The sequence below is a fragment of the Anneissia japonica genome, unplaced genomic scaffold (genome assembly GCF_011630105.1).
Source record: "Anneissia japonica isolate Jap-2015-1 unplaced genomic scaffold, ASM1163010v1 scaffold287726_len2788222_cov184, whole genome shotgun sequence".
Classification (NCBI taxonomy): domain Eukaryota; kingdom Metazoa; phylum Echinodermata; class Crinoidea; order Comatulida; family Comatulidae; genus Anneissia; species Anneissia japonica.
Window position 1 is genome coordinate 947,372 of NW_022705125.1, and position 16,784 is coordinate 964,155.

The 16,784-nt window shown below is 34.2% G+C and overlaps 2 protein-coding genes across 2 annotated transcripts in view; both read left to right on the forward strand.

Annotated features, from left to right (window-relative positions):
* The window catches only part of LOC117105318 (acetylcholine receptor subunit alpha-type acr-5-like), a 12,219-nt gene extending 2,207 nt beyond the window's left edge, over positions 1-10,012 (forward strand). Inside the window, exons 2-6 of the mRNA XM_033246438.1 lie at positions 786-890; positions 1,984-2,093; positions 2,401-2,540; positions 2,835-2,942; positions 8,856-10,012. Coding sequence (XP_033102329.1) covers positions 786-890; positions 1,984-2,093; positions 2,401-2,540; positions 2,835-2,942; positions 8,856-9,322 — 930 coding nt within the window. The 3' untranslated portion in view covers positions 9,323-10,012. The remainder of the gene's footprint in view (positions 1-785; positions 891-1,983; positions 2,094-2,400; positions 2,541-2,834; positions 2,943-8,855) is intronic.
* A 95-nt stretch (positions 10,013-10,107) lies between these two features.
* Positions 10,108-16,784, forward strand: part of LOC117105283 (neuronal acetylcholine receptor subunit beta-3-like) — a 19,532-nt gene continuing 12,855 nt past the window's right edge. The window contains exon 1 of the mRNA XM_033246392.1: positions 10,108-10,991. Within this exon, the coding sequence (XP_033102283.1) occupies positions 10,943-10,991 (49 nt within the window). The 5' untranslated portion in view covers positions 10,108-10,942. The remainder of the gene's footprint in view (positions 10,992-16,784) is intronic.

Genomic DNA, 16,784 nt, shown 5'->3' on the forward strand with positions numbered 1-16,784 from the left:
CGCCACTGATCCTGGTTTCATGTTCTATGCTTTTAGTAATTTTATCTTTTTTATCATATAATATTTTGAAACCGAATATAAAACAAAAAAGAAACAATTAAAGATAATATAATAATAATTATTACCAATACTAAAACATTGTGGCCTTGATTTCAGAAAATCAAGTTTATCCAGATGTTTGTATGTTTTTTGAAGGAAGACAAGGACTGCGTCCTCAACACTTCTGTTTTCCTGATATGTCAATTGTAGTCCATACGTGTTTTTGCATTCAGTGCTATATTATTCAATGATTATACTTTCAAGACATTCGATGATATTGGAGGTTATTACGATGGGATGGTAGTCGTTGGACACCTTTAGCTGGGTATTTTGAAAGCGGACAAATGATAGACATTTTTTAAATATTTGAAACTTTTCCATGTACCAGACGGCGGTTTATAAGCTTGGTAAATGGTGCAAGGTCGTGGTGGCATAGTAATATTACACTTCATGTCTGGAGGGGTACTTTTCCCTACTTTGACTCTAGAGAAAACCTTGCTGACAGATTTTTCGTCAATGATGTTATACTTTATTGAAACATTTTAATGTTCAAACCATTAAAAATTAATACTTAATGTGTAATGTATAAATGACTACACGCCAACTCTTTATTTACGATGCAATATAATTATATCTTAGAATAACTGTTTATGTTTCAATATACATAATTTTCAATATTACATGTATTTTCCTCTACTTCTTATCTGCTTTGTCAACGCAACATATTTCCTTTTGGGAAAATATAGCTTTCAATATTCAGAATTCAATATAGTGATAGCGATGTTGACGGTCTTGTTGTGTTTCAGGACGAAATACTTCAAACTATAACTGTCAACGGGTGGATGTTACAGGTAAGGAACTTGAGGCAGATTTAATAAAGGATTGTTTCATAAACAAAAGCCAAACTAAAAACCACAGGACTTGCTCCTAGAATTGAATTTAGAGAAAGCTATGCAGACACTGACCTTGATATAATAAGTCTTTTTAATAATTGCTTTCCTTCTTCCTTTACTAAAAATTCCCCAAACATTTCTAATTTAGACACCAAAGAGTATTCATTTGGACCTCTAAGTTAATGTTGATGAAAATTGAATTTCCAATTTGTTAAGTTTAATGAATGTCCACAAGGCCTCTATTAGCGATAGTCTAAGTAATTATGTTCTAAAGAAAAATTCCACTGAATTAACTGATCAAATTTGTTTCATATTCAATAAATCACTGAAGTTAGGTTATTTTCCTGAAAAGGTCGAATGTTATACTATCCGTAAAGGATTTATTTGCAGATTAAGTAAATTTTATAATAACTGTAAAAGAGTCTAATTTAGATAACAATATTGATATTTTCTTGAATTCATTTACTGAATTTAAAAAAGAAACTTATTCCATGTATTCTTGATGTTAGGTATAGGATAATTGTTTGTTTGTATCCATTTTTTGTTTTATCCGTCCTGTAAATGGCGAGTTCGTACTCACTGTTGGTGTGAAGTTGATATAAAATGAAATAAAACTAAAAATTAAGTATATTCTCATTGCTGCTGCACAAACCCCCTGAAATATAATGTATGAATACTAATAGCAGAATTTGATTATTAAAATATGGACTTTTAATCAATCTAAATTATAAATAAACTAATATATACCGTAGTTTTTAAATATTCAAATAATTTCTTCTAGTTACATTTATATTTAAGTGTGTTGGTATTGTTACCTGTTTCTGTAATAACTTCCTAGGAACTAATTGATGTATAATTTATCTTCCAAATAATCAAGTTACTTAACCGAAATGTTTGTCGTTCTGTTAGAACGTATTCTTCAGTTTCTGACATCACTTACTGTAGGGAGTGACGTCATGAAGTTACTGTAGATATTAATGTTTGGAAGCCTATACATCGATATCCTGAATTACAGAATTAAGGCTCCGAATTTCCATTTGTATTGATTTAGATTTGGCAGGATCAATTTATGGTATGGAATGCTTCAGACTACGGTGGGATAAATAGAATTAAAGTTCCCTCTCATTTAATTTGGATGCCAGACATAATACTATACAACAAGTAAGTCCATCTTAATTATTTTACAGTACTTATTTTTTGTACATATTTATTTAATATATATTTGAAAGTAAACTTAGTGTTGGAAGGCCCGTACTTTTGATGACATTAAGGGTTTTGGAAAAACCTTTTTCCACTTCGGGAATCCAGTCCAAATTGCTTTTATTACTCTTTGGCAGCTGCAGCAAATGACTATGGGCTTTGGTATGCTTTATTAGATTTCATGAACATATTAATAACCTAGAGTTAATGAGAGACTTCATTTTGAATAATTTATCTTAGTGCTTCGTGTTTGACGATTTTCTTTCAGTGTGGACAAGGACTTTGAACGTACCAGGACCAATGTGCTATTATCTATCACCTCGAATGGTACTGTTGTTAAGACAACACCGGCTATCTACACCGCCTTTTGCAAGTTGGATGTGAAGTATTTTCCATTCGACAAGCAAGGTTGTAATTTTTTGTTTGGATCTTGGACATACTTTAGCAATGAGGTCGACATGGAGTTTACACAGATGAAGAAGGAGATTACTGGTTATTACTATATTGAGAATGGTGTATGGGACATAGAATATGTCAAATTTAAGAAGAAAAAACAAATTTACGATTGGGATCCATATCCATATACTAATATTTGCATGACAATTGGTTTGAGACGTCGCTCAAAATTCTACGTCAGAAATATTCTAGTGCCTTGCACTTTTCTTTCATTTCTTGCCGCCTTTGTATTCTTTTTACCTCCAGAATGCGGGGAGAAAATGTCGTTTGCCATTACTAATTTGCTAGCAATTGTGCTGTTCCAACAACTTATCGGCGAGACATTACCTCCATCTGACGAAGCCCCTTATATCGGTGAGTTCAATTGGTTTTTTGATAACATCAAACATACACTTATTATGTGTAGATGACTCTAAATCACCTATTAATTATATTGACCTACCATATGAACATTATTAAAGTGATTAAGTTTGTATTGTACATTGTTCAATATCAGGTAAGAACACAATTAGCCTAGACTAAAAAGTATGACTGATTTTGCGGAGTGGCACTTGAATTTCAAAGAGTAGGTAAAGCAAGTTAAATTCATGATCTCAGGATTCGTAAAAAAAAGTTAAGTAGGTCTTCTACATTTTTATTTTAAGTTACAAATAATATGAAAAATACAAACAAAAGCGTTGGCATTAAAAATTTAAAATACTGATATAATTATTTCTAAATGTCAGTGATGACAGACTGGTGTCAAGCAAATTCAACTATTTTGGTCATATAATCCCCGCTTAGAGTGGAGTCTTATTAGATAATATTTCAAATAATACTGAGCATTTTTTTACCTTTATTATTATGACAGGTTTGAATATTTATATTGTGCATATTTAGTGTTTGTAAAAATTGTTTTGCTGTAATTTTGGAGCACACTCTAGCGTCATACATGGCAGCAATTGTTTTTGTAGCAAAGGAAAGAAAGCACTGCACTGTATTATGTTCGTTTAAATAGCAAAGAACGTTACGCTCGGTACAGACTAAATTCACCAGTCACGAGAAACATTCGCTTCTGCGGTCGGCCTTCAGGCCCGGATCCAGACCTTCGCACCGTTCGCCGTGGTAAAGTTCAGGTTGAGAAATAAAAATAAAATGTTGACCATTTTTTCCAACAATCATACTTACATTCATTGACACTTATATTTGAACATTACCCATTAGGATTTTTTTTTTTAATCCACACTAGGCTTATATCTTACACTTTTACACTGATGGTACTGTAGGCCCTACCAGAGAGGTACATTCTTATTACATGGTGCTCAATTTCTGTAGCGCATAATACAGTGCATGACACAATTTACGCAGTTACTAACTCGGAGTCGCTCAGTTGTACCAGTGAGGTATAAACCTCTATCTATGTTGGCGGCGATATTGCATGGGCACAGCAAAAAAATAAATGTATACGTATTAGGCCTATAGGAGTGTAGTGTGAACATGAGTAGGCCTATAGTGGTGGGGATTTTTTAACATAAGTGTTTATTTTAAAAACTACTAAATTATATTGTCTTTTTGATAAATTGATATGAATTAACATCTTTTTGCTGCGATCGCTTTTAAGGCAATAGCTTTTTAACTTTTCTTTTTAACTTGATTTGGTCTGCAGCCTAACGATGAATCACATGGATTTCTCGAAAGCCTGATACTGTTCTCACATCAAAGAGCGAGCTATTGCATATTTTTGACATTTTTGACGAAGCATTCCAAGCGCGTTGCGTGCGGATTACTTTAAGAAGCAGTTTTATTTATACGTTCATTTTTGTTTACAAGATCATTTTTAAATCAAAACCAACTTACTGAATTATACAAATTAATCAATTTAATTGGGTTTGATTTCATCGGCAGTGCCGTATACCGTATATTTTGCAAAACAAAGTAATTGTAACGTCCTGCCTACAGGACGTTTCGCCGATATTTTGTTTTGTGATGTTGTGATTGATGTTTCTTCGACAGATGTTTTGTTTTGTGGAGGACTAGTAGTCATCATGTAAAATCGTTATTTATGCCTATACATATATGCAGACCACTTTTAATATATAAATCATGCAATATAAGATTCTGCTAAAATTATTTAATACATCCCTATAATAAACACCACGTTCATCTTTATTTTTTATTAAAGATTTTAATACTATTGAAAATCACAAGAATAATTAACACAATATAAAGGGAATTTTTTAAATTGGTACAAATTGATATAAAAAGAAAGACAAGATACAAGATATAAGGCGACATTATTGCAACTTTAAGGAAAAATTGAAATGTACAATGCTTTATAGTATTAATATTAAAAATGTCTAAAATACACCAGAATACGACCAATTACAAATATACAGTAAAGTTAAAATATACAAGTTGGAGGACACATTATAATAGTAATTTGTCGTATCTTTTATTCATTCACATATAAAATTAGTTAAATAGCAGCACAGGCTGAACTACAATTTTGAATCTACGGTACAAATTAGGTAAATCAATAAATTAATAGGTATATAAATTTCAATAAATGAGGAATTAATTAGGTTAGCTAAAATTGGATTAAAAAAACCAAATTGATTAGGTTACTGTGTATATACAACTAGATACAGAAAATGACAAGTTAAAAAAATAATAAGGAAATATACATAAAAACACATGATCATTCAATTAAGAAAAAAATATTAATAAATAATAATCATGTAAATAATGGCATAATATTGTAATAAAATATATCTAAATATATCACTTGCGACACTTGGCATCCATTAACATGTACAGAAAAATATGTCGGCGAATTGTCGGCAATCGGCACACCGGCATTCGGCAAAATGTGTTGTGACGGCAAAATCACGTGTCGGCGAATGGTATTTTGGTTAATAGTCTGTTGGCCAAATGTCACTTGTGAAACATCCATCCATTAACATGTTCATAAAAAATGTCGGCAAATTGTCTGTCAGCAAATCAAATGTCGGCGAAACGTCCTATCGGCATATTGACTTTATGCGAAATGTAGTGTCGGCAAAATCACGCGTCGGCGAATGGTATTTCGTTAATAGTCTGTCGGCCAAATGTATATCGGTGAAACGTTCGGCCATGGATTAATGCAAAACCCTTAATACATTATTACATATTATATATTATTGATATGGACAATGGATGTTTAATAACATTTTTTGAATTTTAGGCAGTACATTAGGCCTAGAAAACATAATGTTGGGTTCCTCATCTGCGTGCGCGTACCCGTTCAGAGTGTACAGTTTCAACATGGACGACCCATGTGTGGATAACGAAATGTTTAACAAAGTTGATAACAATTTTGACTGGCTTAGTAGTGTTGGCTAAGGAATAAGTTTATAAACATTCTACAGAACAAAAAGGATAATTTATTCTCAAAATATTCTGACTCGGACTAGTATACAGAAAGTGTCCTCTACAAATTTCAAGATTATTAAATACAAGCAATGTTAAAATACAGAAGAGAATAAAGAAGAGAATAGGTCTAGGCCCACCGAGTCCACTTGTACTTGTAAAAGCAAAAGTACAATACATACAAGAAATTCCCTCGTCACAATTTCATTGTATAAAAATGAAGTTCAACATTTACGAGAATCCATATTATCATAGACTCCAGTGAACATTTATTGACAAAAATTACACTCCTTAACCCAGGCCCTACATGCAAACTGACATATTGCGATGCAATAATATTTTACCCACGCCTAAAACCCGGTTTAAAACCCGAACTGTTGGGATTCTTCGCTAGACACACGACTTATACCGCCGTCACGCTCCCTGGATCTGGTAATTCATGACATGATACTGTATTTAATAACAAGCATATACCCATCTTCCGCACGGTGTTGCAATAGTGGGGAAAGGTGACGATATACTTTTTAATATTACGGGAAGTTGACGAGGCAATAGTTGTGGATGTTATATTTACCATATCATTATTTTTCTAAAGGACGTCTTTGTCAGCGTGACCACTCACAATTGTTGATATACCCAATGACTGGGTCGAAATTACCCAAGATTCAGCAAAAATTACCCAAATTTACCCAAGCTTCCTGAAAATGCATTAAAATTTGAAAATAACCCGTGTTTTTCGCATGTATAGTTTCCCTTTTAGTTCAATTTATAAACCATTGTTATTGTAATTGTTTGTGTTAATTATTAAAATTAATATTCATGAGGTGGTAATACAGATAGAAAAATACGCCCTCAGTCGGCCAGTGTTATCAGTAGATCAGTGATCAAGTTTTATTATGTAATGTCTTAATTAGGTAAGATCAATGGCAACGCAAATCACAAATAAACATTATTCTGAACCCATGTTTATAGCAATTAACAGTCAATTAACAATGTTATGTGCACTTCGTTGAGTTTTGCTTACTTGAATGGACTGACATATACTTTGTTACTTCTTAATTCTTCCTCTATGACAAAAATATTTAATTTTCTTAGTATAGATAAAATACCCAAGGATTTGAACGGAATACGCAAGAACCCAAGACCAAGTCAAAATACCTAAGATCCTGGGTAAATACCCAAGCAGTGGTCACACTGGTCTTTGTATTTAATGTTTTGAGTGTCTCTGCTGAATAGTCCTTGTGAGGAATTATTGTGCAGCTTCATCAAGGGTGGATCAAGAAATGTTCAAAGGGGGAGGGGTGGGCAGAACAGTTTTAAGAATAAATAAGCGAGTAGCACTTAACATTGCACTGAAATAAAAAAAATAGTGGCAAAACGGGGCGGCACGTTCCCCCTCCCCCTTCCATGTGTGCTCCCTCTCCCCTACTGGATTCGTAGTTGTATAATATGCGGCCTACATTGGAGTAGGGCTACCCTCTTGTACGTGAAAATACAGCATACAGTAGGAACCGAAAGGTCCACTGATTAATCTCAGATAAAATAGCATAATACATACTCCAAGTATTGAAATGCACGCCATCGTGTCGGGATTCCGACACGATGGCGTGCATTTCGATACTTGGAGTATGTATTATATCATATACAGTAGGCTTAGCCTAGTTTGACTTGAGAGAAATGTTTCTCTTAAATAAAGTAGGTGGATGCATGCATATTGAGACGCGTTTACGTAAATTCGAAGAATTGATTGACGAAGCTGGCTTGACCCTAAACTTAAACCTAATGCACTGCGGAAGAATATCCACATTGATCCGACCCGGATTCGAAGCTGTCTCTTATACACATCTAGATGTGTATAAGAGACAGGATTACGAGGCGTCGAAGTTTTTACCTGATCGATTTCTAAAACATCTATTTATTGCTGATGTTTTGAGCTTAATGCAATGGGTACTCGGAAGCGGTACGGGAACATGCTGCTCACTCATTTTGTTGACATGTGATGAGAGAAGCACTGCGCGGTGACGTAATGAAGCTGCGCGGCGAAACTTAGACTGGTTCTGTTACGGCCTACCGCGATTTTTTTAGGCCTAAGCACTGCGGTGCAGAATGGATGGGGTATTTTAGGCCTATTTACGTGACATGGCAGGTACTGATATTCGGTGTTTTTTTTTTTTTATTTTTTTATTTTTGCTGTTTTTTCGTTGTTATATCTAATATGCAACCTAGAAGAGTATCGGATCACATATAGAAACCCCAGTGTATGAGATATGAGCACATTCCATTCCAGCTCCTTCAGAGGGATTAGGCGAACTTACACCAGGGATTTAGTAGAAGTAATATATAGATGTTCCTCGTGGCTTGTGAATTTAGTCTTTACCGTTACTCTCATCGACGCTGCTGTGAGAGAACGCCCACTGCCGCCTGTATGCTTTTTTGATTAACCAGAATTATCATGCGCGGTTTGTCTGCTTATGTTTTCATGTGATACAATACTTTCCGAGGGCGTTATATAGACACTGTGCCAATGAAAAAAACATGTGAAGAAAGATTGAGGGCACTTATTGAATATTGAATATAAATATGACAAAATATTAATCCATTAACAACTATGAAATTACTTGTAAACGTCACATAGTTCTGGTTTATAATTTTTTTCCTTTTTTATGTTTCGTTACATTCTTGTAAATATTGTAAATTTCTTTTGTTATTGAATGAATAAATGTTGTTGAATTACACTTCAATCTAGTAGGCCTAGTGTCCCGTTTCTGCTTAATAATTACTTCAAATTAACTGGTTATTCTTAACGGTCTAGAGAGAATAATTCTAATGATATCAATCCTTAATGATTATTTATTACTTTGTATGCTTTATTTATTACAGCAAATTTTATTACATTGATCATCTCTCTTGGATGCATCTCAGTTGTGGCAACATCGGTAATTTTGAAGTTTCACTACGGACGACACAAAAAGCCTGTCAATGGATTTATTCACAGAATATTCGTCAGAGGCCTCGGCTCGGTTCTGGGTGTGTATGAACCGGATTCTGACAGGCAACTTATGCGTTCTAAAAGGGGTGAACTGGCGAATTACTGTCCGAAGATGAATGCAGACAGGAGCGACAACAAAGAGTCAATTATGCCACCACGTCAAGGGTCAACCATAACGACAGAGAATGCAAACATCAGAAATTTTAAACAGCAGTTTGATGAACAGGGAAAAGAGGATGAACTATCAAAAACATGGACGGACCTGGCGCTTGTCTTTGACAGAGTAATGCTGATACTATGCATGCTAGTTTTCCTAATCACATCCGGTACGATTGCTGCAATGATTATGCAAAATTAAACTTTAATCTAATGTTAACAATTAATGAACATAATAAAACAAGCGAAGTGGTTATGCTTACGTCGAGGTGTAAGAATCATTATAGGCCTACAGGCAATGCTTACGCCGATGTATTGAGCATGCGCACTAGTGTAGGCCTAGACATAAGTGTAGGTTAGACATGGTTAGACTAGCTAAATTATGAGCTAGCATCCATCGAGGTAGTAGTATTTTTGCTAACTTCAAATTCACATCGGCAAATTTATAATCCTGGTGCTGACCACCATACAACAGCCTACGTCTAAGAAAGATGTGTAGTAGTTTGTAGGCCTATTTGCAACATTACAAAGCACATAAACAGGCTAAATGTCCGCCGATTTTATCACCAATAAGCGGAGTGGGATCAGGGAGGTTTTGTGGGCCGAATTATCATTGAGTCGGCGTAAAGAAGCTATTTAAACAAGTGAGCTGTTAATTATTATATTATTGTGATTATAGTGAATACAACTATAGTAGGCCTAATAGCTACTTCTCTGCTATTGACGAAACACAGATAGTTAGCAAACGGCTAAATGTTTCGAACAGGTAAAGAAATCATGGGCACATTAGATTAGATTTCGTTGGTGGTACACGCCAAGAATAACTCACAAAAGTCCTAAGACATATTTCCAGTTGGGATCCTTCTGATAGTGAATTGAGCCATAGGCATAGATCCCGTGGGATGGGGGATATATCCCCCAATATTTGACAAGGGGGGATGGTCCATTGTATCATTCCCCCCAATATTTTGACTGTATGGGATAAAATGGAGCTTTACACACTTCAAAATACTGTCACAGAAATAATTTGCAATGTCTTATGCGCTTACAAAGATGAAAATTAGCATAATGTATTAATGTTGATAACAAAATTATTTTATCTGGTACCAATCAAAGCTCTTCTTTCTTTAGATACTAGATGCCACATTTTCACACTGAAGGGTGTGAACGACATCAGTAATTTTATGTCAATTCCAAGAATTTTCAATCATCCCCCAATGGAAAATATTTTTCTACGCCATTGAATTGAGCAGTACAGTGGGAGACAATCCTCTTTTTGTTCGAACAATTTACTTCGTTCTTTAACAACGATGGGAATTGAACCGAATAAATCACAGTTCAGCGCACACACACAATGCTTTATTTAGTTTCAACAAAGTTTTTAGACTCTAAGTTTACGATCACGGCTAAACTTACATTCTTTATTTAAACACAATAGCATTAACATATAAGTTATGACTTGGCCGGTGTAATGTCCAGTATTATACAGGCAATCATTGATTCGCATGCTTTGTACATACTATTTGTTAATTCTATACTCTAAACAAGGAAGGTTGATCAAGAATGAGTGGGAATGCGTCCATGACAACCAAGTCAGCAAAATGTAGAAATCCAAAGTTAAAAAAAAACCTACTAATTGGCAACCGAAGCGCCCTCAATAGGCATATATTATACAACAGATAATAAAAAAAACCCCTCTTAATTTTAAATATTAATTTTCAGCTGGCGATAAGAAAAGACATAAATTGTATACAACAATCAATTTCGTGTGATAACATTGCTCAGTTTCAACCGAGGTACATTAAAGCACTTTTTTTCAGAAATGCTTAACCTAGTTTGGATAGTTCTTGTTATGGTGCTCGTAATTACAGGTAGGGAACTGATAATTTATAGATATTGTGCCATGAAAGAGACTTTTCCTTTTTTGTAAAGCCCATCTGATTGATCCTGTTTGTTGAGGTTGTGATTTGTGAATACAACTGATCACAATTATTAACAAGCGCATTTGACCGTCACTCTCATCTTAAAATATTAATCGTTCATAGATTTCTACAAAACTTGTTTATTCTCAATTGCTTTCGTCGTAAAATGTGATCAAGATTTAATACCATGATACTCTAAAAACCACCTAGGAGCGCATTGGGTGCATGCCTACGTATGCCTACTAAGTAAAATAATTTGTTACGTACCCTGGTCAAAATCAAATGCAGTAAAAATGTATTTTTAATGCCTCAAAACGTCAGTAGATGGGAAATCAAGTCCTAGGCCCTCTGTAGTAACTACCGGCGGTTCAGAAGATTATGTGGACGCAATTTAGTAGCAGCAAGGAAAAATCATCCACCACAATTTCCTTAAATGGATCGGTACTTGATGTTTTTGACCACATGCAGATTACTGGGTGTAATAATTCAAAGTAATTTAAAATGGGGTCTTAATACTGCAGATATCGTCTCAGAGCCTGCAGACGTCTGCATTCATTATGATCATATACATAATTTGAGTAAGAATCAACAGTTTGTGACGATTTACAGTCCAGACTATGTAGGTATACATACATGGTCAGCTGAAAACACTAAACATCATAGGCTCCACCGGGCTTTTTGTGAAAGGATTGGGGCACGTTGTTTGAATGAAGTTGTATTTACAGGGGTTTTAGATGTCCTACTTGGAAACTGTTTATCTGAATGGCCAGAAAAAAAGGCGAAAAAATAAGAAGAATAATAGTAATAATAATAAAAGGCGAAAAAAATAAGAAGAATAATAGTAATAATAAGAATAATAATAAAAGTAATAATGATAAGAATAATAATAAGAAGAAGAATGATGAGGCAAGGCCGTATTAAGCGGTCTGGCTGGACCAATATTTCACCAATCGATATCGTTTGTATGCCAAAATTCTTTTGGCCTGACTTAACTGACATAGCTCTCAAGCATCGAAGTCTGGTTCCATGTCAGCACACACACCCACAACCACATAACCCACCACACGGAAAGGATTGTTTAAAAGGATTGTGGGAATGTTGACTACCAAGCAAGCCAAACACTGTAAGGTAAAGGTACCCATAACTCGCAGCGTCATTGTGCTGAATGGGCGTGGTCCGTGACGACCTCAGCCGCGTACAGAGGCGCTTACGGCTACATTCACATCATTCCACAACGACAGAGGCTGAAATGAACCATAGCATCGGGGTAACCCCTACTCTTCCGAAAGATGCAGTGGGTTATTTTAAGTGCACACGAGCCAGATGTGTACACTTTACCTCCATTTTAAGTCCTTGAGACTTGATTCTACCAACTGAACCCTAGGCTGGAGCGGCTGGAACCAGCGCTGATGTTAATGTTGTAGTTAGCGGTGCCCTAGCCTTACTGCTCCACCACTCGACTCTCCAAACACTGTTAGTTTATATATTTGCCTCAAACTAAAATATTTATTGTTCGAGTACTTTCAACCATAGGTCATCATCAGGTACTGATTGAAATATTGTAAGTGACCAAAATATACAAATCGAAAGCACCGGAAAATGACAAATCAAAACAAAGCAACGACAGACCTAGTTACATGCATCATATATAGAGTAGTGCACGTAACCTACTCATTGGAATAATCAACCAATACCAAATGTTTTCATAAATCCACCTATTTGCATCATGTTACCTAACGCGCTGCCCGTCTGACCACTGAACAAACATAATTATTATACAAGCAAACATGATATTAAACATAAAATTATTAATAATATACATAAGCCTCCACATTCGTTCTGTAGCTACGTCTTCACATTGTTTTGAATTATTTCAGCACTGCCTTATTTTTTCAGTTATTGTATAAGCCAACTATCTTGTTATTTCATAACAATTATGCCTTTCTAGGCGTTGCCTTGGAAGGTCTAGCCTTCAATCGTGTTACCAGAGCGCCGTTAGAGCGAGATTTGTTGTGTTCGCTGTGTGCGTTTATCATAGCCATGGCCTAGCAATGAAAACACAGTACATGTACAGTATTCCGTGGCGATAAAATCCCACAAGCTTTAAGCTTTTTGCACACGAGGCGCAAAAAATCGAAGTCACTATGTTGATACTGTAGTGATCAGTAGGGGATAGGAAAATTTAGTGCAAATGAAAGTGATGACTCACCACTGACTTATAGAGGCCTTTTGTTAGCCATTCACTGGCTGTAAATCAATCAATCAATCAATCAATCAATCAATCAATCAATCAATCAATCAATCAATCAATCAATCAATCAATCAATCAATCAATCAATCAATCAATCAATCAATAATCAATCAATAATCAATCAATCAATCAATCAATCAATCAATCAATCAATCAATCAATCAATCAACCAATCAACCAATCAATAATCAATCAATCAATCAATCAATCAATCAATCAATCAACCAATCAACCAATCAATCAATCAATAATCAATCAATCAATCAATCAATCAATCGTTCTCACATCTGATTTCTTTAATTATTAAACTGGGCCAGCTAGATATAATTTTTACTAGAGCTCCTGTGAATACTGTACCAGCGAGCCACTATCTTCTGGGAGATGTGTATAAGAGACAGGATTACTGGGTGTAATAATTCAAAGTAATTTAAAATGGGGTCTTAATACTGCAGATATCGTCTCAGAGCCTGCAGACGTCTGCATTCATTATGATCATATACATAATTTGAGTAAAAAACTAACAGTTTGTGACGATTTACAGTCCCTGTCTCTTATACACATCTAGATGTGTATAAGAGACAGCCACCGAGCTTGCGCCTGATGGCCAGGGTTGAATTCGAGTCCAAGTAAGCAGCGGCTACTGCAGTGTTGATAGTAATGTTATTGTCGTGATGGAATAATAGACAATAACTGGATTTGCGTCAGGAGAAACAGCCACTATCTTCTGGGGTTTTAAACGGGAGAACGGGCAGTGAAAAATTATTCTTCTGACTTTGTTTTCTTTATTAGTTTTCTTTGTAGTATTTTGGGATATTTCATGGCTATGTTTCTTTTGTTCATGTAAAGCGCATAGAGGAATCTTTCTTGAATTATGCGCTATTATTATTATTAGCAGTGTTCTAATAGATAGCTTGAGGATTTGTATACCGAAATAAATACACAAAACCTGTATTCAGAAATAAACTACATAAGCTTAATATAGGCCTATTGAATACCGTAATTCACTAATCTTTCTTGTATTATGCGCTATTATTATTATTAACAGTGTTCTAATAGATAGCTTGAGGATTTGTATACCGAAATAAATACACAAAACATGTATTCAGAAATAAACTACATAAGCTTAATATAGGCCTATTGAATACCGTAATTCACTAAATTGACTACTAATCTAAATTAGAATTTCTATTTGTGTAAAATTGCATGACCAATCTACATAATATTATCTCGGACACTATCAAAGACGTGCGTAGACGATGAATTCTATTCTGTGTTTTTCCCCCGTTTTGTGTCTTTAACCAACAATTGTGGCACCAGGATTTGCACAAGGAGAAAGATTTCCCCGTTCTAATTTTCGGCGCAAGTGAGCATGGTTTTTATATAATACCAATAATACAGTGATGGATCCATAAATTCGAAATAGATGGCGGGAGGGGGAGGGGGAAGGGGCGTTTCACAGGTGGCGGGTCTAGAGCACCTCAACCCCAGCATGGTCCTGGCTGAGGTAAAAACATTTATGATTATGGCACATCTTTTTTTTCTCCAGTTGAAAAATAATTTTGACAAATTTAGGGAGAGCCTGTGCCGGGTGGAGAATTCTTCTATCTGGCCGGACCAGTAATAAACTTCTTCCTACGGTCCTGTAAGATAATAATAAGAGCAATAAGTAAAATAATAATAAACAGAATAATAATAAGAATAATTAGAATAATAACAATAATAATAATAATAATAATTAAAACTATTTAACTATTAGAATTACTATTAAGAATAATATAATTTTAATGATATTGTAATTATAATAATAATAATAATAATAATAATAATAATAATAATAGTTAATTAGTTTTATTTATTATTATTGTTATTAATATTATGACCTACATGAACTACACATCAGTGTATACGTAATGATATTGTAATTATAACATTAATAATAATAATAATAATAATAATAATAATAGGTAATTAGTTTTTATTATTGTTATTAATATTATTATGCTTATTTAGAATTTAAAATATAGTGGCTATAGGTAACTTACTGTATCTCTCAGTCAAAAAATTTAGGAATTTCAAGTAACTTATTAGATCTCAACGTTCTTGAAGATATATAATACGGGAGGAGCATATCTCTGCATGACTTCAACAAACAATATTGTTCAAAGCAAGTGTAATTATTTTTGTGTTTCCAACGAATGCTGGAATGTCAATAACATAATGATGATCATAATTTAAAAATTGGACCCTAAAATAATACAGAGGACATATTTTAAACTCTTTCAAGAGCTTGACAATTGGATTGATACAAAGCATCATGCCAAACATGAGCAGCATATTATTCTGAAACTGGTATAGTATAAGAAACATCCAATGATGAAGTCGACACATTACCTTTATTTAAAAATGTATAAATAATTAGGAGTGGAGTTGAGCAGCTCAGTGGTTCAGATATTTGCCTTCTGATCTCAGGTTAAATTTCTATTACAACTGGAATTTTTCTCACGACAAAAAAAAACAAACAAAACAAAAACAAAACAAAAAACTCAACTCCCTAAAAGCCTCATAAAGAGGCTTAGTTTATAAAAAAAGTTTATAAAGTATTAGATAAAGACACACAAAAAGCAAACACAACACAGGAGACTTTAATACAATACCATTCAAGAGATAGATAAATTATCATTGCCTCAGGCCCAATTCGGCAAGTTAATTGTAATACAAATCATACCAGGCAGTATTATAATTTCAAATTCTACCGTATTCACTTGTATTTCAATAGCCAATGCATAGCATAGTATTATTTTATACTGTGCCTTTAACAGATAATTGCATAATAATACTTCACAATATAAGTGAACTCGTATAAGTAGTTATTGTTATATTGTATTTTATATTTATTGGTGTTTAAAAAAAATAATTTAAGTATATTGTACTATCGAATAATAAAACCCAGGTTATGGCTTTATCGAGCGCATGCAGGGTGTCACAAACGAACAACAAAAGTAAAAAGGGTTAATAAAATAATATTAAACATAATTATTCAAAAAAAAATTAAAAGAGAGCAAAATTTATTCATGGAGGAATTAGTAACTTAATTTATCTAGTTACAATATTGAAAGGAAATCGCTAATAAATTGCATTATTTAACTACAGGAATACAAATTGCATTATTTGGTCATTATTTTGAGTCATGGTCATTTTCAACCTTTGTTTTTTGGGCCTACTCCAAAGTCATTTAGGTTCATGGGCCTGGACTTGCATCTCTTCTATGAATGGGCATATGTGCTCTTGAGTTAAACTCCTGGAAGTTTCTACTTACTAGAACGTACAGTGCCGTCACGTAGGACATGTAAAGACCGGGTCCCTCTAAATAGAAACATATGAAGACCTCATTGAGTGCCGGTCTTTAATTATTAGGATTATATTAGACATAAAAGATGGATGGTTTTGGCAGACGAAAAAAATATTTTCCTCTTCAAATAAATACTACTTTT